At 32.7% G+C, this 27,781-nt stretch overlaps 1 protein-coding gene across 2 annotated transcripts in view; it reads right to left on the minus strand.

The window, feature by feature from the left end:
* LOC143079729 (tetratricopeptide repeat protein 12-like) overlaps positions 1-27,781 on the minus strand; it is a 97,540-nt gene that overhangs the window by 9,287 nt on the left and 60,472 nt on the right. For both annotated transcript variants that reach the window (XM_076255276.1, XM_076255277.1), the window contains exons 11-15: positions 25,097-25,189; positions 14,944-15,004; positions 11,312-11,443; positions 9,644-9,925; positions 2,115-2,217 (exon numbers count right to left, since the gene is read on the minus strand). In XM_076255276.1, the coding sequence (XP_076111391.1) occupies positions 2,115-2,217; positions 9,644-9,925; positions 11,312-11,443; positions 14,944-15,004; positions 25,097-25,189 (671 nt within the window). The remainder of the gene's footprint in view (positions 1-2,114; positions 2,218-9,643; positions 9,926-11,311; positions 11,444-14,943; positions 15,005-25,096; positions 25,190-27,781) is intronic.

Raw genomic sequence — 27,781 nt, forward strand, 5'->3', positions numbered from 1 at the left:
ATGTAGAAAAGTAAACGCATAACAATACGCACATTAAAATTCAGTTCAAGAGAAGTCCGAGTCTAATGTCAGAAGATGTAACCAAAGAAAATAAACAAAATGACAATAATACATAAATAACAACAGACTACTAGCAGTTAACTGACATGCCAGCTCCAGACTTCAATTTAACTGACTGAAAGATTATGATTTCATCATATGAACATCAGGCACAATCCTTCCCGTTAGGGGTTTAGTATCATACCATCATAACATATATGAGAAGAACATAACCCGTGTCATGCCAACAACTGGTTTTTGAATAAATGTGTTTAGTTCCGATGCAAAGACCCTATAAGTGAATCAATATTAACGCCAAAATATGCAGTCTTTAATGACCTGACAACAGTATCGTAACTATATCCCTTCTTAATAAGTCTATTCAAAGGTTTTGTTAGTTTTTGAGGTGAATACTGACACCTTTGTGCTTTATAAAGAATATTTCCATAACAAATTGGATGTGAAATACCTGAACGTATAAGAAGTCTGCATGTTGAGCTATATTTACGAATGATGTACGTCCTTATACCGATGATAAAATTTAATAAATGTTTTGACTAGTTTGTGATATCAAAAACCCTGGTGTAATAATTTTTCAGTAAAACATAAATTTCTCTCGTTAAAATCTAAAACATTGTTACATACACGAGCGAATCGTACAAGTTGAGATATATAAACACCGTAAGATGGTGACAAGGAACGTCACCATCTAAAAATGGATAATTAACGATAGGAAATGAAAAATCATCTCTTTGATGATAAATTTTAGTATTCAGCTTTCCGTTAGTGATATAGATATCAAGATCGAGGAAAGGGCAGTGGTCATTGTTAGTATTAGCTTTATTTAAAGTAAGTTCAACAGGATAAATTTCTTTAATATACATACTGAAGTCGTCATTATTGAGAGCCAAAATATCATCCAAATATCTAAAAGTATTATTAAATTTGTTTATAATCATAAGATAGTAGCCAGAAGTAAATTTTGTAAAAATAAAATTCCATTTTTTCCGTATTTTAATTATAAATGGACTTAGTTTTTCTGCGGGGAAACATTACATTCCCTCTGTGGTTAAAGTTTTTAAAATTTTAATAGCTTTCTTAAACTATCCTGGTTTGTACCAAACTTGGACAGAAGCTTGTTTATGATCATAAGATAGTATCCAGAAGTTAATTTTGTAAAAAAAATAAATCCATTTATTTCCGTATTTTACGTTTTTAAATGGACTTAGATTTTCTGCCAGAAAACAACTATATTTCACTCTATGGTTAATTTTTTAAAGATTTTAATAACTTTCTTATACTATTTTTAATTTGTACCAAACTTAGACAGAAGCTTGTTTATGATCAAAAGGCAAAGCTAGTATCTAGAAGGAAATTTTGATAATATTTTATACCTGTGTATCTGTATTTTACTTATAAATGGACTTAGTTTTTCTTCCAGTTAACATTACTTACAGTCTGCAGTTAAAGTTTTTAAAACACTTGTTAGATTCATAAAATATACTCCTGGATTTTTACCAAACTTGGACAGAAGCTTCTTACAATCAAAAGATAGTATCAAGAGGAATATTTTTATTGACTTTTTTTCCTCATTTTTGTTGAGCCTTTGATTTACAGTTAAAGTAGGCGAGACACTGGGTTCCACGGAACCCTTAAGAATTTTTTAAAGTTTATAGATGCAAATACCACTTTTTATTAATTAATCAACTTCTTGCTCAGATAGAATCCAACTTCCTGAATAAATATATATTAATTAATTGTGATAAAATTAAGTCTAAATTTTGATCAAGTAAGCCCCATTATAATTTTTTATGAGCAGTACAAATTTATATTACAATCATTGAAATCTAATTATACATCACTGCCAAGCATGTATATTTTATCTTAATTCTATATATCAAGCTCTAAATCAACTAGACTTTGGACAAGTAGAAAATATGTATAACAGAAACTACCAAATATCTACCATTATTGCAACTAAAGATACAAGACAATTAAAATATTGTACATGCATGGATGGAATGAGGAAATATCCTCCTGAAATCTATGTTGTCCATGTTGATAGATAATAATACCTTTATGATCAACTATAAATATTCTAGCCTGGTCATTTATTTGAGTACATCCTGCTAAACCCTTTAGTGCTGATTTCTTATTTTCTTCCAATTCTTCTTCATTCTAAAAACAAATTATAAGAATCTGCTGTATACTAGATGTAGAAATAGTATGGATTACACATTATTTACCAACAATGAGTGCAAATGTAAATTGAGATGTGCAATCATATTAGGTTTCATAAAGAGAATATTGCTTCATATCAACTGGAGTTATTTATAATTTCAATATAAATATTAAGCAAGACTCAGTGAGTCTATTATTACTATTTAAACTTATTAATGAGAGTAACAAGATCAAGCCATATCCAATTATAATGAGTTTTTAAACCTATATTTCTCTTATGATCAACAGTTTCATTGTGTTAAAATCAGACTTGGGGTCAATTACATTGGAATGTAATTAATTAAATTACACATTACATTGCAAAAATGATCAATTACACTAATTACACATTACACAGTTTTTGAAATGTAATTAATTAAATTACAATTACTTCACTAAAGTAATTAATTAAATTACACATTACATTTCATCATAATACTTTTTAACAATATTATACATGTATATATAATGCATGTGTAAATATTTATGTAAGCATAGTTTAAGCGTTGCATTTGGTAATCATTAGTAATTTTAATGTTTTTGTCATTTAGTCAGCATCTCTCTGGTGTAAACACTTTTACAGCAATTCTAAATAGTCTTTTGACAGGAGATAATGGGGCAGATATTGCTTGATCAGAACATGGAAGTATTATGCGTTAAGGGTATTTTGACATCTCAAAAATGAAGTCATTTAAGTTAAACCTAACATAAATAAAGAAATTATAAATAAAATAAAATATTTTTTTTTTTTACTAAGATATAATAAAGTATGCTTGTCACAATATTGAATAATTTTTAGTACAAACAATGTATATAATGTCTTAGCAATATTTTACTAATTAGATAAAATACATGTAATAGTGGCATTGTCCCTGGGCATTTTAATTTGATTTATTGCTGTTTGTTTTTACAGCTGTTAATTTTTATTTCTATAATCCTTTTGTGTATAGCAATTTAACAAAATGATTGCAAGCAGTGATTTTAAATTCTAAATGATCAAGGAAGATTTTTCACACATTTTTTTGATTTTGTTTAACAAGGTGATTTAATACTTATCAATCCACTTAGTTAAAGATCCTTCTTTAAAACTAAACAACACTAATATAATATGATTCTCACATTTTTTTTTCAAATTATAAAACTATTCAGAAAAAAAATTCTGTAGGTCAAATAAATAATATAAAACTTCAGAATATATTACAGACTTTATACATTAAAAAAGTTTGTGATATCAATTTTTGAAAAATAAATATAATTTTACAATTTATATCATGAAACATAAATCCTTATTATTAACACCATAAAAGTGAATGTAATTGAAATGTAATTCAAAAGTAATTGAGCATTACATGCTTTTTTCATTGTAATTAATTAAATTACCATTACATGTAATTTAAAAAATGCTCAATTACACATTACATTCAATTACATGGAAAATTGTAATGCATTACACTTAATTACCATTACATTTTCAATTACCCCATCCCTGGTTAAAATGAATAAACTGTTATCACAGAAATATGTCTCACCTTTTTGTAATTTTGGTTATGCAAATGTTGAAATCAAAATAGCAATACTTTAACATCTTACACAAGTGCAAATATTCAAAGTCAATGAACCATGACTGAGTTACATCGCTAAACAATCTCCATGTAAATGAGATGTGCCAATGCTAATACAACTGCATATCAAACACCATTGACTTATTATAAGTTGTTCCCAAACCTAAATACAAACATTAATTTGTAAACTATGTAAAAAATTCAAGGTCAATGAACCATGAAGAGGGAGTGGGGCCATGGGGCTATATCATCTACATGGAAACGATACTTGAAAATGCCAATAAATTTGCATACCAAATATCATCGACTTAACATTAGCAGTTCATCTTAAACTGATCTAATCACAAACTAATACTAAGATAGGTTTCAAAGTCATTAGACTGTGACTGAGGGGCGAGACCAAATATTCTCCATGGAAATGAGATGTGTCATTGCTTATACAACTGAATACCAATTAACATTGGCCTTCCACTAATGGTTCCCCTTGAACTGATCTAATCACAAACTAATACATGACTTACTTGACTTAATCCACTTCGTCCCATGGGGGACATAGGGCGACCACTGTAGCTTTCCACTTTGCTAGTTTCTTTGCTTCACCCCATGTTTTCCCAATTTTCTGAAGATCAGAAGTTAAATCTCTGCGCCAGGTGGATTTTGGTCGCCCTCTTTTACGATGGCCCTGAGGATTCCAATCTAGTGCCTGTCTTGTTACATTTGTGTTGCTTTTACGAAAAGTGTGTCCAATCCATTTCCATCTTCGTGTTGCTATCGTTCTTTCTATTGGCTCTTGCCTTGTCCTTTTCCATAACTCTTTGTTGCTGATTGTGTTTGGCCACTTGATTCCAATGATGTTTCTTAGGCATCTGTTCATGATATCGTCTGCAAAGTCTAGGTCTTCAAGGCATGACTGTAATGTCCATTTAATACCTAAAGGAGTATTGTACGATTTCCGACTCACCCAATCTATCACTATTAGAAAAAGGAGAGGGGAAAGTAAACATCCTTGTCTGACACCCGTTGATACAGGAAATGGATCTGTCAGAGTCTCTGCATGGCTCACTTGACATGTGAAACAGTCATAGAGCTGTTGGATGACGGTTATGATTTTTTCGGGTATTCCATAATGTCTAAGGATGTTCCATAGTACTTGATGGTCTATACTATCAAAGGCCCTCTCGAAATCTACAAATGTTAAGTATAGGGATGTCTGCCATTCAATGGTTTGCTCGATGATGATTCTTAATGTGGCAATTTGGTCAATGCATGATCTCTCTTGTCTGAAACCGGCCTGTTCGTCTCTTAGTAACTTATCAACTTCTTTTTTTAACCTCTGTAGGATGATGTGACATAGGACTTTGCTAGGAATGGAAAGCAAAATAATTCCTCTCCAGTTGCTACAGATTGATTTGTCGCCTTTCTTTGGTACTTTAATGAGGATTCCTTTACGCCAGTCATCAGGTATATGTTCGTCATTCCATATTTTGTTAAGTAGTTGGTGAAGTTTATCAATACATATGTTATCCATTGCCTTTATAGCTTCAGGGGGTATGTTGTCGATCCCTCCTGCTTTCCCATTCTTTAGTTGTTTTATTGCAGTGTTTACCTCTGTTTTAGTTATATCTCCTGTCTTGATATTCAGGACCTGTCTCCCTTCGATGTTAGGTGGGTCTATTGGAGGGGGTCTGTTTAGCACTTCTTCAAAATGATCTTTCCATCGTTTTAATTGCTCTTCAATTTTTGTTATCACATTGCCATTTTTATCTTTAACTGTAGCACTTGAGTTCGATCTTCTTCCACTTAGTTGTTTTGTTGTGTTGTAGAGAGATTTTATGTCTCCTTTGCTACATGCAATTTCTGCTTCTTGTGCTAGTTGTTCAACATAGTTTCTTTTATCCTGTTTACAGTTCTTCTTCACTTCTTTGTCTTTCTCTCTATAAAGGTCTTGTGTTTGTCTTTTTTGTTGTCTTGTGGTGGCATTTAAGACTTTTTCTTTGGCTTTTCTCCGTTCTTCAACCTTAACCCATGTATTATCTGACATCCAGTTTTTGCGTTTATACTGCATGTATCCTAATGTTTCCTCACATGTTTCTAGTATTACATTTTTTGTCTGCTCCCATGTGTTGTTAATATCATTCTCCTCTATATCCAGGTCACTTATAGCTGAGAATCTATTTTGAAGAGATATTTGGAATTCTTCTCTTATGTTTGGTATTTTCAGCTTCCCAACGTTGAACTTTCTTCTTTTGACAACTGATTTTTTTTGGGCTAAAAGTTTCATCTTTATTGACCCTATAACTAAATGATGGTCTGATGCTGCATCTGCTCCCCTTTTTACCCTTACATCTTGCAGTGAAGACCTCCATCTCTGAGAAATAGTTATGTGGTCTATTTGGTTTTCTGCATTTCCTGCAGGTGACACCCAGGTTACCTTATGGCAGTTCTTGTGTTTGAAGAGTGTTCCTCCTATGACAAGGTTGTTGGTAGCACAGAAGTCTGCAAACAGTTCACCGTTTTTGTTCATTTTTCCTATCCCATGGGGGCCGATTTCTCTATCCCACCCCTTTCTTTCTGATCCAACCTTAGCATTTAGGTCACCCATAAGTACCAATAGGTCTCTTTTTGGCACTTTTTCTATAGTTGTTTGTAATGAGTGATAGAAGTCTTCCTTTTCACAGTCATCTGCACCATTGGTTGGGGCGTAAACTTGTATCAGGGTGGTTTTTTGGAAACGGGAGTTAAAGCGTGCTGTGATAATTCTTGGTGAGATGGGATTCCACTCCAGCAAAGCTGTTTTAGATCTTTTCGTTATTAGAAATCAAACTCCATTTTCGTGTGGGTCATTTTGTTTGGTGTTTCCGGAATATATGATGGTGTGGCCTGTATTCAAATTTGTCATGCCTGATGTGTTCCATCTAACTTCACTTAGTCCTAGAATTTCGATCTTGTATCTATCCATCTCTTTTGTTACTTGTGCACATTTACCACTTTGGTATAGTGTTCTTACATTCCATGTGCCTATTCTGGTGGTGAGTTTGTTTGAAAACAGCTCCATCGGCCTTCACGTCATCTGCTGTTTTCGGTTAAAAACATGTTCTTCCTCCAGTCTGTGACAAGAAAGAGTATTGGCTATAGTAGTCGTTTCTGTAATCAATATTTTTTTCCAAGGCAGGGTGATTAACCCTACGCTTAACCCCCTGTGCCCGGAGGACCGGCAGCTTTTCTGTAGGGGTTTCCATCCCTTAGACGATTGATGTTGCTATCGAGTTCCATCTACCCGGATTTTCTGTCTGGATTTACTTCCATAGCCTTTGATTCAAGAATCCAATCACAAGGCAGTGATACTATTTGACCCATAGCTGGGGCAAGGATGATGAGTGCTAGGGCGTGTCCACACGCCGGTGGGCCTACACACTGCATCTCTGGGGCCCTTGCTGCTCCGAGATCCTCTACAGATGACGCCTAGGATAATAAAACCTAGTTACCATGTGCTGTTGTGAGGAGGCACTGTAGAAGTCTTGGATAGTGTAGAGGCTTTGTACTGGCAGGAAAGATTTACACACTCGACTTTCTTTTCACCCACAAGTGAGTTAGCCAGCGGCAGTGATAGAGTATTAACTCTACCACTGCACTAGACGCATACACAACCCCTGTGGTAAAAACCACCAGCACACAACTAATACATGGTAACTTAAAAAAAAATCAAAGTCAATAGACCATGACTAAGGGGGCAGAGCCAAATTATCTCCAAGGAAATGAGATATGCCAATGCTTATACAACTGCATACCAAATATGATCGACCTACCACTTGTGGTTCCCCATAAACTGACCTAATCACAAACTAATACATGTAAAATAAGCAAAAGTTTTGAAGTCATTAGACCATGACTGAGGGGGCAGGGCCAAATAATCTCCATGGAAATGAGATGTGCCAATGCTTATACAACTGTATACCAAATATGATTGACCTACCACTTGTGGTTCACCATAAACTAGACCTAATCACAAACTAATACATTGTTGACGCCATCGCCGTCGCTGACGTGGGAAACAGCATACCTATGTCTTGCTTTTTGACTCAAAGGCGAGACAAAAAATCTGTGAATCCTTGATAGACTTTTGCACATACCAGTATGATGTCATATGTCACTATTAAATATTTCAACTTATAAAAATAAGCAACTGCAAAGGCACGTGATATATTTTATAGTATAAAGAGCAGTTTTAAAAGGATACTAGAAAATTGAAGAAAGATAAAAAGTCATAAGAAAACAATTGTTGATTTTTGATTTCAGTTGATTTAATGATTTATATACGCCAGAAATATAAAAAATCACCCTTGGCTGTTGGCCTCAGTGAATAACATATCCCTTTTTATAGATGTTGTATGATTTGGAGTACAGTAATTTGGGGAGGCAAGAAATAAGCACTATTCGTAAAGCAAAAAAGTTAGCATTTAAAATGAAATGTAGGTTTTCAATTTACTTTGGTATCAATACTATTTATTATACTTCACGTTGAAATGCCATATTTTGATTGGCTAATACGAGGGTGTTAATTTACTCTATCACATTGCTAAGAGAGGGTGACAATTTTTTTGAATGTCACCCTCTCGTCCAGACCAATCAGAAATTGATAATTTAAAGGACAAAAGAAATTAAATACAATGCTTTTTTAAAAGTTCTACGTTTTGCCTCAGATTTTATTATTTGAATGTTAAAAAAATTAATAAAACATCTTGCTTGACTTTTGTTGTTTTTTCTAATACCCGTTACATTGTTATGTAAGTGACGTCCTAGAAACTACTTTTAACATAAAAATAATCTGTAAAAGACAATAATGATAGGACATTCAGTATAATAAATTAAATAACACATAGCTGAGAGGGTGATAGAGCAGATTGGTACCTCTCGAAAAAGCATTGTCAACCATGGCTTCACGGTGGTTGACAATGTTTTCTCGGGGAAACAATCTGCTCTATCACCCTCTCAGCTATTTGTTATTTATATATTGTTGGATTTCAATTTTCCTGGATTTCGTGGTTACCCTGGAACCATGAGTTCTAATATACAATGAATTACAAATTTTCCACAAGATTTTATGCAGACTTTTGCAAATCACGTTATCAAATATCCACGAAAAATAAATGAATCCATAGTATTTTAATCTAATTTAATTTTATAATGGAGAATCTTAATTACTAATTTAGAGGATATGAACAATTTGTTAACCTGTGTTCAGGACAATACAGATCTCTACCAAAACATGTTTAACCTTATATTACAAAAAAACCAAGACATATTTAATGTATACTACTGAATATCAAAATTGACTCAAAGACATTTGACATACTATAAAGGTTGAACTTTGTAAATACAGCTGTTTCTCAAACCATGCCTCTTTTGGGGAGATCTTGAATATTCATAGAAAATTAATTTTGTTTACATACTGGTTCCCAGTTATGCTCTCTGTTACCAGTAAATAAACATGTGCATATTGTTTACATTGAAATCTGTGGTAATCTTTCATTCGAGGTAGGGGTAGTTAAGAAAATTAGTGTAAGTTTAAACTCTGAGAAGTTCAGGGCATATAAACGTTGAAAATATGCCGCACAGCCCTATATTTTAACCTTTAAAAAAAATTGTAGTGCATATGAACTTTCAATCCTAGGATAAGATTTTTTTCAAAACTTCATAGTAAAAGTGGTACAGTTTTAGCTGTAAAAGGAGTTCCTATGGGAAATTGCATTGTCAATATTTACAGAAATGCAACCTAAAACCAAACAATACTCCAGAGCTCCAGAAGCCATAATGGAACTTACCTTTATACAGTACAGCAAAAGTTCATGCCCTGCATTCTCACAGAACCAATCTACTGTTGGAATGGAATGTGGAAGAATATGGCCAAGAATAGTGAATGCTCTTTGAACTATCAGTTTATAATGCTTGAACTTTGAACATAATTCTAAACAATTTTTACAAATAGGCAAACTAAATTCCTTCATATTTTGAGATGGTTCGTATGTTAGATTTGCTAACATTCCAAGACATGCTTCAACTAATTCAATGCTGACTGGTTCCTTCAATTTATCTTTATGGATAACCTGCAAATATTTTTCAAAGTCAATTATCATAAACTATAAACATAGAAATATGACTCAACTTACAATAACCAAAAAATGTATGATAGCAATTTATATTTAACATAGTTAGTGTAATACCACAAAACGACTTATTATTTATGACCTAATGATTGATTTATTTATATGAAAATAAAATATTGGGATGACTCATTCAATCCACAAAATAAATGTGGAATGTGTGTCCATAGGACATGATGACCCTGCTTGCATAACGTTATAATGTTATAAAGGAACATAACTCAAGAACTGTAAAAGTTAAGCTACCAAATTTTGTACTTGATCTGAGTTTTGTGGTTATAAGAATTGTTTATACATTTCATAACATTTGGTTGAGGCAAACTAAAGTTAGAGAATGGAAACGAAAAATTCAGCAATTTTTCCATTTGTAAAGGGGCATAAGCCGCCGCATTACACTAGAATGGTAAAAGGGACCCCACCATAATTCAAACTTGATCTGTGTTTTGTGGTAACAAGCATTGTGGATAAGTTTCATAAAATTTGGTTGAGGCAAACTAAAGTTAAAGAACAGAAACCAATCTTGGGAAATACAGATGTACAGACAATTTAATAGCTGTTATTGGCTTTGATCTGTCAGTAACTGAGAGTAATCACAGATCTGTGCTTAAGTGTTTTTTTGTTGTTGTGGGGATGTATAATTACCCTGCCATGTCCACTATGTGTTTTTGTTGGATGTGTTTCTGCTTTGTATCAATCTAATGAGTAAAACCTTTTTTTAACTGATTTTCAGTATGTTCTTATGTTGTACTATTACACCACTGTCACAAGTTATGGGAGAGTTAATGCACCTACAAACTAGTTTAACCCTACCAGATTCTGTATGTACCTGTCCCAAGTCAGGAGTCTGTCATTCAGTGGTTGTCTTTTGTTGCTGTATATCATATTTGTTTTTTCTGTTTATTGTTTTGTACATAAATCAGGCTGTCAATTTTCTTGTTTGAATTGTTTTACAGTTGTCATTTCAGGGCCTTTTGTAGCTGATTATGGGGAAGGGGTTTTACTCATTGTTGAAGCTGTACAGTGACTTATAATTGTCTTATTTCTTTGTCATTTGGTCTCTTGTAGAATTTTATCTCATTGGAAATCTTACATTTTCTTATTTTTATATTGCAGTAGTTTTTGTCACACATACCACCAATAAGGCCATAAAAGTGTTAAGTGAAGCAATAGTTTCAAATTATAAAGTAGTTCTCTTTTAGCCCAAAGTTGGAATATTTCTTTTTAGAATATCACAATATAAACTTTGCTATATACATATTATTTTCACTTGCTTCACTTAACACTTTTAACTTAAGTGACTTTAGGTTTCTTGATTATTGCAATGCTTACCAATAAGTCTACATTAGCTTTCCACATCTCATTCCTGTTCAAGATCTTAAGACGAATATTAGGGTCATAGCATAGGTTCATCATTGTTGAAATGCAGGAAGGAAGAACATGTAAAACACTTGAATTATCTTTCTACAAAAAAAGCACAAATGAAACATTAAAATATAGAAATAAAATTCTTCACTGAGCACAGCCTGATATGACCTCAGAGGTTGAACCTTGAACAGTTGGGGCAAATTTGGAAACAATATTCAAGCTTGATTCTGTCTGAATTTGGATTGTGATCTAATTTTTGACATAGTATAGGTTTCTGACACAAAATAAATGTCAAGATCTTACAAATCTATTGCACAATACTGTGATTTAAAGATTCTTCTTGAAAATTTAAAAAAAATTGAAATATGAAAAAAAAAAATTGAACCCCTTAAAAAAATTGGAATCCCCATTTTTTTTTTTAATTCCCCCTTGGAGCAAATTTTTGCACTTTTTCAGATCCTAAAATTTGGCTCAGCTAGGGTTGCGAACCTATTCAGCAAAATTCAGCAAAAATTCAGACATTCTGTTTCATATAACACCCACTCTCAAACCCAGCCTTTCCTTTAAATTTGTAGTATGGAACCTTGTACGATTTCAGAGAGATCCATATTCTTAAACACAAATTATTGTCTGGAAACTAGAAAAGTGCTTGTTTTTGGCCCTTTTTTTGGCCCCTTATTCCTGCATGAATTGTACAATTACCCCCAAACTCAATCCCAGCCTTCCTTTTATGATATGGAACCTTGTGGTACAATGTAAAGAGAGATCCATACACTACAAAACTGCTAATTGTTTGCCCCTTTTTGGCCCTTAATGCCTAAATTGTTGGCACCATAACCTCCAAAATGAATCCAAACCTTCTACTTGTGGTTATTAAACATTGTGGTACAATTTCAGAGCAATTGAAATACTTATACACAAGTTAATATCCTGAAAGTAGAAAAAATGCTTGTTTTGGGCCCTGTTTTGGCCCCTTATTCCAAAGCGGTTGGGACCATCATCCCCAAAATCAATCACAACCTTCCTTTTGTGGTATTGAACCTTTATATTTAATTTCATAGAGACCCATACACTTCAACTAAAGTTATTGTCCGGACACCAAATGTGTCTTCGGAAGACACAGATGACGACGACGACATCATACCATTATACGATCCAAAATTTTGTTTTGCGGTCGTATAAAAACAATGCAATTCAGACTTAATCCAATGTCAAACAACAATCATCAACTACTTGAATAGAAATGTTAATATGTGATTTGAAATTTGATTGATGCTTCTTGTTTGTATTATATTAGTTAAATAATACTCACTAGCACACTGTTTAACGAATTTATCTTACCTCCACCATCTACACTTGTGGTATTTTGACTAGCGACCTATCAAAGTGATCATGTCTTCAATACTTATTATTAAGAACCTACTTCCATTTGTCTATACAAAAAAAAATGCCAACAATAACAACTTGTTAGCTTTTAATTTGTTTTAGGAATTTACTTCAATTGTTCATTACATGTATCAATTTCTTCGTCTGCTGAAACCTTTCAGATTTCTTTTTTGTTTTGAAAGGGAAGTAACTCCATAACGACAACAACAACTTGTAAGCTTTGAATGTGTTTTATGAATTTATTTCAATCTTTTATCCTCAATTTCTTCGTCTGTTGAAACCTTTTAAAGTTTTCCTCCAAGCTGTGTTGTTTTTAGCTTTGCTAATTAATCTAAAGTCACTGAATCATAGCCTAGGGGGCAGGGCAACAAAACAGTCATAAAAAGGATAGAAATGCAACTTCACACAAAATATCATTAATCTATCACAAGTCTTCCTATCAAACTTTAATACTTAAGCTGTAAACTTAGATTGAAAATGGCAAAATAAACCAAAGTCTCTGGACCATGGCCTAAAAGGCAGGGCGTCAAAATTATCGTCAAACTAATATGTACTAATAGTAATGCAACTTCGTACAAAATAAAATAATGCTTAAGCAGTAAACTTTACATTGAAAATGGCAAAATAAATTCAGTCACTGGACCTGGGCCTTAAAATTGTTGTCAAACTGATATGTACTGATAGTAATGCATCTTTATACAAAATATCAATGATCTATCACAAGTAGTTCTTTTCAAACTAACTTAAACAAAAACCTCAACAATAACTGTTGCTGTCCCTGCAGCAGTTACCAGAAAAACAAACCCTATGTCTCGCTTTCCACAACAGGTGAGAACCAGATGCTCCGCAGGGTGCAGAGGTCGAACCCTGAACAGTTGGGGCAAGTATGGACACAACATTTAAGCTTGATACAGCTCTGAATTTGGATTGTGATTAAATAGTTGACACAACATAGGTTTCTGACTCAGAATGAATGTGGTCTAAGAACTTAAACTTAAAAACTTAAAAATTTTAAATTGGACATTTACCTATTATGGTCCAATATCCAAAATCTAAATACATGGTTAGATACAGCATATCATAGAACCCCAAGAATTCAATTTTTGATGAAATCAAATAATGTTCAATTTTAGACCCTTTAGACCTCAATGTGGACCAATTTGATAACCGGGCCCAAATATTAAAAATCTAAATAAATGGTTAGATTCAGTATATTGAAGAACCCTGTATATTCAATTTTTGTTGAAATCAAACAAAGTTTAATTTTTTACCCTTTGGACCTCAATTTGAAAACGGGACAATACTGTGCAATAGAATATTTCTTGCTATTGCGCAAAACTGTGCAATTGAAAATTTCTTGCTATTGCGCAATATTGTGCAATTAGATATTTCTTGCTATTGTGCAATACTGTGCAATTGAAGATTTCTTGCTATTGCACAATACTGTGCAATTGAAGATTTCTTGCTATTGCGCAATACTGTGCAATTGAAAAATTTCTTGCTTTTGCACAATACTGTGCAATTGAAGATTTCTTGCTATTGCACAATACTGTGCAATTGAAAATTTCTTGCTATTGCACAATACTTAATATAATAATCTTGGACCAACTTGAAAACTGGGCCCATAATCAAAAATCTAAGTACATGTTTAGATTCAGCATATCAAAGAACCCCAAGAATTCAATTTTTGTTAAAATCCAGCTTAGTTTAATTTTGGACCCTTTGGACCTTAATGTAGACCAATTTGAAAACAGGACCAAAAATTAAGAATCGGAATACACGGTTAGATTTGGCATATCAAAGAACCCCAATAATACATTTTTTGATGAAATCAAACAAAGTTTAATTTTGGACCCTTTTTGCCCCTAATTCGTAAGGACCAAACCTTTATTTTGTGGTCATAAACCTTGTGTTAAAATTTCATAGATTTCTATTCACTAATACTAAAGTTATTGTGCAAAAACCAAGAAAAATGCTTATTTGGAACCTGTTTTTAGCCCCTGATTCCCAAACTGTTGGGACTAAAACTCCCAAAATCAATCCCAACCTTCCTTTTGTGGTCATAGACCTTATGTTAAAATTGCTTCTGAAAGGTGAGCAGATCCTGCTCCACATATGACACCCACTGTGTTGCTCATGTTAGTTACACATGTTTTATTTACTCTAAATTCTTTTTATTTATTCAAATAGAATATGCACACCTTACTTACCAGTAGATTTTCAAATGATGGTAAGATATCATCCATTTTGTCTCGGATCTGTTGCTTAAACCTACAAACAAAATACATTTCAAATCTGTCTGATATCAGTTATAGGGAATAAGAACTTGCTCAAATTCTTTAATATCTTACAATCAAAGATGTTCAGAAAGCACAATTTTGCTTCATGGGTAACTCATTTGTTGTTATATGTTATATTTTCTTGAAATCAAGAATTTACTTTACACAGTTCACAAAAAAGTATAAAAAAACTAATAATTCTCAAAGATCCATGAAGATAAATTCATGCAAAATTATGGTCAAATAAACCCTACCTGATGGACTTGTTCACCATACAATCATTCTATGTACTCAACATAATTGACCTGCTTCCTATAGTATATGAGAAACTTATATAATAATGAAAACTTAAAAGCGGACCAAAAAAACATGAAAACCAGGTGCTCCGCAGGGCGCAGCTTTATACGACCGCAGAGGTCGAACCCTGAACAGTTGGGGCAAGTATGGACAAAACATTCAAGCGTGATACAGCTCTGAATTAGGATTGTGATCAAATTTTTGACATTACATGTTTTTTTTTACACAAAACAAATGTCAAGATTTTACAAATCAATTAAAGATTTCTTCTTCAAACTTTTTAAATCTAAAATTAAATAGTTGACACAGCATAGGTTTCTGACACAGAATGAATGTGGTCTAATGAACTTAAAATATTTTTTTTGCCTTTGAGCAATTCACTATGCTGTTGAATATTAATCCTCTCAAAAAAATGTTTGAAGAAATTTTCTTTTTATTTATGAAATCTGAAATGAGAAAAATTTAAACCCCCCCCTTTTTTTTCACATCCCCGTTTCCCTTTTTCCAAAACTGATATCAATTCAAATTTCTAATGGAGTTTGCAACAATAACTACTCTTTTAAATACATCATAAAATATTAAAATGTAAAATAAAGTGCTTGTTATCACTGAATGGTAAAGATTGGTTGGTAGTAAAAGTGAATATACATTGTTTATTGTATAAAACAATAAAAAAAACTTCATCAGCAACATTTTATATTGGCAAATTTCCAATGAAGTTATTTACATAAAGTTATTGGCAAATAAAAATAGAAAATGACATCATAGTCATGTCTGGCAAATGTCCAACATACATTATCTAAAAACATTTTAGATAAGATAAGGAAAAAAAGCTTCATCAGCAACATTTTATATTGGCAAATTTCCAATGAAGTTATTTACATAAAGTTATTGGCAAATAAAAATAGAAAATGACATCATAGTCATGTCTGGCAAATTTCCAACATATATTATCAACTTCTATTCTATACAAAGAAAGATAACTCCAATTGAAAATTAATTGCTATTGCACAATATTGTGCAATTAGATATTTCTTGCTATTGTGCAATACTGTGCAATTGAAAATTTCTTGCTATTGCACAATACTTGATATGGAATCCTGATTTGGACCAACTTGAAAACTGGGCCCATAATCAAAAATCAAAGTACATATTTAGATAAAGCATATCAAATAAGCCCAAGAATTTAATTTTTGTTAAAATCAAACTTAGTTTAATTTTGGACCCTTTGGACCTTAATGTAGACCATTTGAAAACTGGACCAAAAATTAAGAATCTACATACACAGTTAGATTTGGCATATCAAAGAACCCATTTATTCAATTTTTGATGAACAAAGTTTAATTTCGGACCCCCATTTGGACCAACTTGAAAACTAGGCCAATAATTAAAAATCTAAGTACATTTCTAAATTCAGCATATCAAACAACCCCCAGGATTCAATTTTTGTTAAAATCAAACTAAGTTTAATTTTGGACCCTTTGGACCTTAATGTAGACCAATTTGAAAACGGGACCAAAAATTAAGAATCTGCATACACAGTTAGATTCGGCATACCAAAGAACCCCAATTATTCAATTTTTGATGAAATCAAACAAAGTTTAATTTGGACCCTTTGGGCCCTTTATTCCTAAACTGTTGGGACCAAAACTCCCCAAATCAATACCAACCTTCCTTTTATGGTCATAAACCTTGTGTTTAAATTTCATAGATTTCTATTTACTTAAACTAAAGTTATTGTGCGAAAACCAAGAATAATGCTTATTTGGGCCCTTTTTTTTGCCCCTAATTCCTAAACTGTTGGAACCAAAACTCCCAAAATCAATCCCAACCTTTCTTTTGTGGTCATAAACCTTGTGTCAAAATTTCATAGATTTCTATTAACTTAAACTAAAGTTATAGTGCGAAAACCAAGAAAATGCTTATTTGGGCCCTTTTTGGCCCCTTTTTCCTAAAATGTTGGGACCAAAACTCCCAAAATCAATCCCAACCTTCCTTTTGTGGTCATAAACCTTATGTTAAAATTTCATAGATTTCTATTCACTTTTACTAAAGTTAGAGTGCGAAAACTAAAAGTATTCGGACGACGACGACGACGACGACGACGACGACGCCAACATCACTGTGCTTAAACGGCTGTGGGTAACTTAAGTTACCCACAGCCCAAGATGGAGCCGCCTTGCGTCGGTTAGGGACTTCTCTTCTATAGAATAACAATACCATGGATGCATCAATTAAACCACTGAATTGAAAAGTTGTATTAATCGTTTAGGGAAACCCCTAAACTTAACAGTTGATTAAATTCTACAAAATAAACGATCACAGCAGGATTTGAAAAAACGCTTAGGCTGTCCGTAACTTAAAAACAACTTGTCCGTAACTTTTTTCATTATACCAATAGGAATGTCCGTAACTTTCAAAGAATCGACATACGTGGATGTAATGTTTTACTTATGATAGAGATTTCATCGAATACATAATCAGAAAGGAAGTAGATCTCTAGTATGATATAATTCATTTGAATTAAGATGGAAGACAAAATTGGGAATAATATAAAAAAAATAACGATAAATCCGTTAAACTCGGGTTTGATTTTTTATAACGTCGGGATATCCAAATCGCCCTGTTCGGAGGGTGGTTTCCTACCATTGCAGATAATCTGTTGAAACATCATTGTTGATTTTTATTTTTGAACAAGTAGACTACACAAGCAATGGCGGATCCAGAAATTTTCATAAGTGGGGGCCCACTGACTGACCTAAGAGGGGGCCCGCTCCAGTCACGCTTCAGTGATTCCCTATATAAGCAACCAAATTTTTTCCCAAAAAGGGGGGGCCCGGGCCCCCTGGGCCCCCCTAAATCCGCCTCTGACAAGTATTTTTTACACATGCATGTGGCGTGTATGCACTAACTGATTTTCTGCCAGCAACGACAAGAGTAGATCATGCGTAAATCCGGGATTTTTTTTTTTTTTTTGGGGGGGGGGGGGGACCAAAATTTCGCAATCACATGACAATTATCAAAGGTTCAGCCAAAAACGATTATATTCAAAAGACATTCATTTCCATTGATTTAAAAAAAATCACTTAATTCTAAGTCCAATGACATTACGATTCGATTAGAATTTATAATGGCCTGTTGCATTCGATGCTCAAACTTTATAGTCAGATTTGCAGTAAATGGGAAAACTTGAAGAAAGGACATTTTGTAAAAATTAATAAAACCTAGTTTTACAGCTAGCTGCATATTTCACTTGTATAAAAGTTGCATTAAATTTCATTAAATTGAACTAAACTGAAAGACACAATAGTTAAAATTCAGTGACTTAAAAGGAATAGAGCAATCAACATAGTGCTCCAATTAGAAATAGTATATGAAAATATGAATAACTAAGACAACAGGGTAATTTAATAGTTTCACGATCCCTGATAACATACAAAGAGAAATAAAAAACCCATAAAAAACACTATAACTTACTGGTGGGTTGTATAAATACCGAGCCGACGGTCAAAGAGTATTCATCAAAATACACATAAAAAGAAACAGAGGTGAAAATAAACCGCAGGCAAATACGACGCACATCATTTAATAAAAGTTCAAACCAGAACCAGGATCGAGTACCACAAACCCCACATAAAACCTCTGTGGTGTAAGTATGATGCGTTAATACAATCACATTTGGTGGTGAATGAGTAGTATAAACGGCCGTGAAGGTTACAAATATGATGTTATTTATTTTCTAAATGTTGAAATTATAGTTCTTAAAATTTTAAATCAAAAGTTACCCACATCTGAAAATAAAGTTACGGACAGTTTGCTTAGTTTCGATCAAAAAGTTACGGACGTCTTATGCATTTTTTAAAGTTGGTCTTGCGCTTTAGTGAACTCTATATTAACAAATTTATGGTAATTGTTAGTTATTTCTTTATTCAATAATCCTATAAATATTTACATTGTGCATGAAAAACGTCGTAAAAGGTACATTTTGTATGAATTAAATATCAACGAGTTTAGAGTCCGCCATCTTGGGCTGTGGGTAACTTAAGTTACCCACAGCCGTTTAAGCACAGTGAACATGATAGCAATATACGACGAAAAATTTTTCAAATTTTGCGGTCGTATAATAAGGCAAAGGTCAGGTGAATACAGTCAAACAGACTTGAAATTGAGGAAAAATTGTATTTTCCTGGATATTTGAACTTGTCAAAGTTTGCATATCTCAGCCCTTAAAGAAGATCTGTACTTTGCTGAACATTTAATTTCCCATTTATCCACTAAATCCAAGAAAATTGGTATCTATTGAATAACAAACAGTTGTGACATGAGCGCATGATACAGTAACACCTGTCCCTTTTTCAAAGAATAAAGTTCAATAACTTCTGAATGTCATAAAACTAAGGGAGGTTATCTTAATAGATATAAACCAGTCACCAAAGATTCTTGATAACTGCTCAAAGCATTGTTCGAAAACTGGAAATTCCCCCCTTTTTTATGAATAAAATCGCATAACTCAAAATTCTAAAATCTATAAAAATCGAAAGGAAGCTTACATCAAAAGATACATGTCTAAACAATTTACCAAAGTTTCACGAAAACTGCTGAAAGCATTTTTGAGTTATTGTCTGTATACCAGAAAATCCCCCTTTTTTTAATAAATAAAACCCTACAACTAGGAAATGTAAACTCTAAGATTTATAAAATTCGACAGAGAGCTCATGTCAATAGATATAAACAATTGAATAATAGTCATTTCGTACCCTAACCATTTCGTACCCTGGCAAAAACCACTTCATTCCTTAACCATGAAAAAAAACAAAAAAACTCTGAAACATTAAATCTAAAATTTATAAAAAACAAAAAGGAGCTCACATCAATAGATATAAACAATTCACCATAGTTTCATGCAAATTGGTTCAAGTGATTTTGAGTTATTGTCCGACATGTTGACAACAATTGGATGGGTATACCATAATATAACTCGAATAATTCAAGCCCTTTCCGTGTCCGATTTTCTACCACACGAGGGCTTGAACTCCTTATGATCATTGGCCGCGTCGCCTGCTCTCTGTGAGAGAGAGCCAATCGGTGGCGATCAGGATAATGAGTCTGCGCAACTGTCTTGTAATTGTCTTACCAAACACGTTTGTTCAATTAACAGAAATCCGATAAAAATATATTAACATCAATTAACATCAGTTTACATCATTTAACATCAATTAACATCCAGAACTCCTCCTTCTTTAGCTGCCAATTTAAATCGAAATTCCCATATTGCATAGCGGTGTGAATTTTCCGGTTGACGGTCTTGATCGAGGAAGACGTTCAGGCGTTAATGTAGCCTTCGTAGATCAGCGGAATATAACGACTGAATTATTCGGGTTAACCATAATACGTCCCATAAACAGGCTTATAATACTGAATCCACAGTAGTTGAACCTATTACCTATTTATAAAAGTTACCTTAAATTATTTTTAAAAATATCTAATAATGAATAGCAAGTTTCCAACTTTATTTATACAAAATAAATTTCTAAAATTAAAATATGATGCTACTATGAATTTTTCCTTCAATATCTACAGTGAAACCTGGGTAAACCGAACCCTGATAAAACCGAATTTCAGTTTAAACCGAACAATTTTCAAAGTCCCAAAAAATTTCCCTATCAATTAACGTTAATCTAACCTGAAAAAAAACAAACCCTGTCAACACCGATTTCTGAACGCTTTTTAAAGGCTCGTTAGTAAATATGTATTTAAAAATTAACTGTCAAAATCGATGAATAGCAATCAAAACAAAAAAGTATTTTTAATTATTTGCATGATTTAATTAAACAAACACAGAGTATCCCCAAGGGTATTTGAGGTTTAACCAACTTGTGAGTTGTTATTACAAACTAATAAAAATGTTTGTGTCTTTGTATTCAGTGAACAAATGATTTGTTTGTAAAGAAGCGTTAAACTAGTCAGCTGCCCTATCGCCGACAAGAATGGAACTTTTCCTTAGATCAATTAAATGCTCCTTACTCAAATATTTACGGTCATAAATTCATAATTGCCATTTAGTAGCTAACCTGTTTAATTATTTAACAATAGTTTTAAAGCGTTTCACTGGATTAAGAAGTCGTGCAAACACAAGGTCAATGACTTTCGAATTATATTTACGGGATGCTGGATTCCCTTAAGACGCCCTATATATTATTCAGATGCTCCTCCTCCGTTATCTATTTGTCAACGAGAATAAAATGGACCCCTGCTGTTGTTTTCCTCTTATCTTGTGGCAAAGTATGGATCAGCAAGTGACCAGTTTAGTCCGAGAACTCGTGTGTACAGGGTTGTGTTCAATATTGTAGCGGTTACGTAGTGCTATGTAGATTTTGACTATTGAACATGTAGCTATATACTATTTGTTACAAAGATATATAAGCAGCTACATAGCTGCTACGATATTGAACTCAACCCAGATAATTGAAAATGACGATATCGATTCAACTACAGAATCGTCTTTTGACAGTGACTGAGAATCTGAATTGGTCACTGAATTAACGGATTAGAAAATAATTATAAAAAGCAAAATTGATCCACGGCGGTCCATTGAACGATTTATACCTTTACACAACGGGGATTGTGATTGACGAAGTGGCGTTTGATTTATATCAAACTAGAGGCTCTCAAGAGCCTGTGTCGCTCACCTTGGTCTATGTGCATATTAAACAATGGACACAGATAAATTCATGACAAAATTGTGTTTTGGTGATCATGATGTGTTTGTAGATCTTACTTTACTGGACATTCTTCTTGCTATCTGTATCTATAATGAACTTGGCCCAGTGATTACAGTGGAAAATATATTCTAAAAATTTACAAAAATTTATGAAAATTGTTAAAAAATGACTATAAAGGGCAATAACTCCTTAAGGGGTAAACTGACAATTTTGGTCATGTTGACTTATTTGTAGATCTTATTTTGCTGAATATCATTGCTGTTTACAGTTTATCTCTAAATATTATATAGATATTAAAGATAATAACCAAAAACTGCAAAATTTCCTTAAAATTACTAATTCTGGGGCAGCAACCCAACAACAGGTTGTCTGTTTTGTCTGAAAATTTCTGGGCAGATAGATTTTGACCTGATAAACAATCCCCCATCGTAGTTGCTCTAAATGCTTTGGTTTCAAAGATATAAGCCAAAATCTACATTTCGCACCTATGTACTATTTTTAGCCATGGCGGCCATCTTGGTTGGTTGGCAGGGTCACGCCACACATTTCTAAAACTAGATACCCCAATGATGATTGTGGCCAAGTTTGGTCAAATTTGGCCCAGTAGTTTCAGAGGAGAAGATTTTTTAAAAGAATACTAAAATTTTAGAAAAATGGTTAAAAATTGACTATAAAGGGCAATAACTCCTTAATGGGTCAACTGACCATTTTGGTCATGTTGACTTATTTGTAGATCTTACTTTGCTTACCATTATTGCTGTTTACAGTTTATCTCTATCTATAATAATATTCAAGATAATAACCAAAAACAGCAAAATTTCCTTAAAATTATCAATTCAGGGGCAGTAACCCAACAACGGGTTGTCGGATCCATCTAAAAATTTGAGGGCAAATAGATCCTGACCTGATAAACAATTTTACCCCCCCCCCTCGTCAGATTTGCTCTAAATGCTTTTGTTTTTGAGTTATAAGCCAAAAACTGTATTTTACCCCTATGTTCTATTTTTAGCCATGGCGGCCATCTTGGTTGGATGGCCGGGTCACGCCACACATTTTTTAAACTAGATACCCCAATGATGATTGTGGCCAAGTTTGGTTTAATTTGGCCCAGTAGTTTCAGAGGAGTAGATTTTTGTAAAAGTTAACGACGGATGACGGATGACGACGACGACGACGGACGCCAAGTGATGGGAAAAGCTCACTTGGCCCTATGGGCCAGGTGAGCTAAAAAGGAAAAATAGGTCTATCTTCATCTACCTAGATATTTACATTTACATCTTAATCATCATGAAAATAAATTGACGTCTGTTGTGTCACCTATCGTGCCTTGTCAGTAAGTGCCAAAATTAATTTGGTGTCGACTTCCGTTTACCTCTTCAATCCGAAAACCTGTGAAAACTGAACAAAACGCAAAGTCCTGTAGGTGTTCGGTTTGGACGATTTCACTGTATTAATTTGTACAATACAGCTCTGAATTTGGATTTTGAATTTTGATCTAATATTAGACATAGCATATGTTTCTGACACATGAATGTTGGTTGAAAAACATTAAGATTTGAAAATGGGAATATACCTTTTAATCTGAGATATGAAGCAGTTAATGCTCTATATAATAAGAAACATTTACTATATTGGTCTCTTAATACTTATTTTAGTTAATTTTGGAGCACCCCTTTATTTAGTTGAGACTTTATGAAATTTGAAACTTTTAGCTTGCTTTCAGTCATTACGGTCGTATGGGAGTCTAAATTAAAAATGATAGAATTTGTTCATTCTTTGCCAAAACACAGTATATATCGATATATGTTCAAAAATATATTAAAAACGATAGGTCACACATTTCTTCAAGCTACAGGTTGTCACAAAATGACACATTTTGTATGGATTATACAGGAAAAATCAGCATTATGTGATTAGAAGCTAAACTAAATGATAGAAATGTGAAATAAAATATGAGAAGATAGCTTTTAGAACATGTTTTGAGAGTATCAAAAGAAGAGATAGGGTCACTGTGCCATTTTTACAGCTAAAATACAAAATAGCAAAATTCCATGTGGATTCCTTCAGGAAATGCACTATATCAGAGTTACCTCCCCTTAAAATGACAATTTTAAAAACATTAAAAATCAAGCAAAAATAATCTACTCTTGTAAAAAAAATAATACTTATAAGTTAAAATCTGATAAAATCTTTCTTTAAAATGCAAATCCAATTAGTTATCTGCATTCCTGCATCAAATTTTGCTAATATAATTGAAAATCTGGACCTTAGATTCTCTGTTTTTTACAATCCAAGCTGGCAAAAGACAACCATACCACCTTAATTATCTAATGTTTCCATTTGTAAATTGTCCAAGCATATGGAAAGTTCTAAATCAAAAAATTTAACCAGGTGCATATACGACTGCAGAAGTCGAACCCTGAACAGTTTGGGCAAGTATGGACACAACATTCAAGCTTGACACCCAAGCTTGGCCCTTAACTCCTAGACTGTTTTCCCAATCACCCCTTAAAATAAATCCCAACCTTCTACTTATGGTATTAAACATTGTGGTACAATTTCAGAACAATTGAAATACTAATACATAACTTTTTGTCCTAAAACTATATAAATGCTGTTTTTGGCCCCTTTGGGCCCCTAATTCCTAAACCTTTGGGACCATAACCCCCAAAATCAATCCCAAGCTTACTTTTGTGGTTATAAACATTGTGTTAAAATTTTATTGATTTCTTTTTACTTATTGAAAAGTTATTATCCAGAAACAATCCGTCTTCGGACGACACTGCCGACGCCGACGACGACGATGACGATGTGATACCAATATAGGACCAAAAAATTATTAATTGTTGCGGTCGTATAAAAACTTTTGCAATAATCAAACCAAATTAAATTCTGTTAATTCAGTAAATACGAAGTTAATTTATACATTTTACAACAAATTTTATATCACAATTTTACCCTTTTAAAGTTTTGAAGAAGTTTTGGAGAAATTGTAACTCAAAAGGTGCAAGTATTTTTCATCATAGAGTAAATATACATCAACTATCAATTCCTATAGGTCTTACCTCTTATCTAAAGCCAAGTTGTTTAAGATGTAACCAGCCATGACTGCCAAGCTAGCATTAGTTCGAACCAGGTCATATAATAATGTTAATAGCCTGTAATATATAACATTGCAAACATATAACCATATGTGCACTTTTTTGTTACTGATTCACTCCTCATAAAGGTTAAATTTCTTCATTTTTATCATAAATGTTTCAGGATCTTGTACAGTGGGATACTTGAGTAATTTAACAGTAAAATGCCTAACATGAACATAGTGTAAATAAGACAAAAGACAAATATTTTCTGATTTATAAGAAAATGGTAATGCACAAATGTCTGGTTGCCTATTGACTATTTGTTTCCTGACCTTGGGTTGATATATATGTATTGTAATCATTTCAGTATAAAACTTTATTTTCATTTTGAAACACTCAACAATGTATCATAATTTGAAAAGCCTTGGTTTAAATGGTTATGATATTGCACTGAAAGAACACAATGAACAATTTTTCATTTTTTTCAAAGACCATAACTTCTGTACGGTAAATGTGAAAATCATCAATATCAAACTTGACCTCCATTTTGTTATCAGTATTAAAAATGTGAAAAGGATTGGTTGAACATTTTTTAAGTTATTCAACATAAACAACATTAAATAAGTGCACTTTCAAATTTTCAAGGACCATCACTCAAGACTTTTTGGAGAAGACATTGCTAAGCTGAAAAACTTGTGTCTGATCTGTTTTCCTTTTTGAACCATAAAATATGTTTAAACTACAACTCCAGAACAGTACCAGTAAAAATAGTCAATATCAAACTTAACTTCCATTCTGTCATCATTATCAACAAATTAAAATTTAAAACAAGAACATTCCATAATAAACAGATGCCCAACCCCCACTATCATTTCCTAGGTTTAAAGGACCGTGAAATTGGGGTTGAAACTCTAAAATAGCATCATAATTAGAAAGATCACATCATAAGGGAAATGTGCATTAAGTTTCAAGTTGATTGGACTTCAACTTCTTCAAACAAGAGTGCACACACTGAAATGTCTCGCCTTCTTTACTAATCATTGATATTATGTTGATACTCCTAAATATAAAGCTTTATTACGACTGTCACATAAACTTAATATGAACCATGAAATTGAGGTCAGGGTCAGTTGAACCATATGCCAAGCAGACATGTACAGCTAACAATGCTTCCATACAACAAATTTAGTTGACCTATTGCTTATAGTTTAAGAAAATAGACCAAAACACAAAAACTTAACACTGAGCAATGAACCATGAAAACCAGGTCAAGGTCAAATAAAACCTGCACGACTGACATATAGATCATAAAATATTTCCATACATCAAATATAGTTCACCTATGACATATAGTATTAAAGGGAAATTCCGCGATTTTTTACTTATCATCTAATTATGTTCATCTTAACATAAAAAACACATTTGCAAAGTTTTAAATTTATATTCCTTCTAATAACGGAGAAAATCAAGTATTTGTAACTTTTTTGGTTGAATTCTCGAGTGGGTCGTGACGTATTAGCCCGATTTATTGAATTCTGGGAAAAAATAAAATCTGTTTAACTCTTATAGCTTATCGACAATATACGTAATTAAAAGCGCACAGCTGACGAATGGTCGAAGTTATTAACCACAATATAAGAATGAACGAAAATAAATATGCATATACCGTTTTGTATTGATTGAATTAAACTCCTATAAAATTATCTCTAGTAAATGTTTTTGAATAAATTTAATTAATTATTGTTGAGATTTTTTCATAAAATATTTATTGAACATTTTTACTGATATTGAACTGAAAATATTTCAGTTCTATTTACCGTTATTGTTTTGATAATCATTTCAATGCAACTAATGTGTGAGCAGAGTGTGTATATTATTTTGTAAAGGTCACTGTATATTTCTCGGCTTGAGGTCAATTCGTTTACCTTGTAGCTATTTAGCCGCAGGTGTGAGTTCAAGCGTACACAGGTATAAATGTTGTTATTTGGAAAGGATAAACAGAAAGGATTAGAAAGAGTATGCTGTCACGATTATAATACACTAAGATTTAATACACGATGAGAATAAAGATACAATAATTAAATTGTGTAAATTAATTGAAAATAAAATTCAGATTCGTAATTCCGAAAGTGTATAAAAATAAAAGGAAACAATTTTTGATTACTTTCTTAGCGGCAATTGGCGTAAAGATTCAAATATGAAGCAAAAAATAGTAGTTTTAATCTTTTATAAAAACTAAATGCAATATTACCCAATTTGATATACCATTGTACATCTGTTTGATATCATTGACTTTACCGGAATTTCTTAACTTGTATTCAAATCTGGCTGTGTTTAAATGCTAATTAAACTATTGCAATTTTAAAGTTTTTAATTGACAAAAAAATACAACATACAACATGCATGATTTTTTTTTAGTTTCTTTTTAACATTTTATTCTTACATAATTAAATTCATTTGACAATCATTTACACGAACTTTTTGTGAAAAGAATATCAATTATCTAAGCTAAGGCATTATTTCTTTTGAGGATTTTTGAGGATTTTTTTTTAAAATTCTATGATAATATTTGTGCAATGTTGAACATGATAGCCGTCATTAATCCAAATAAGTAATACAGTAGTTGTAATAAAAGTTATATTTTAGTCATGCATAACTGATATTGAC

This window comes from Mytilus galloprovincialis, chromosome 6, assembly GCF_965363235.1.
Source record: "Mytilus galloprovincialis chromosome 6, xbMytGall1.hap1.1, whole genome shotgun sequence".
Classification (NCBI taxonomy): Eukaryota; Metazoa; Mollusca; class Bivalvia; order Mytilida; family Mytilidae; genus Mytilus; species Mytilus galloprovincialis.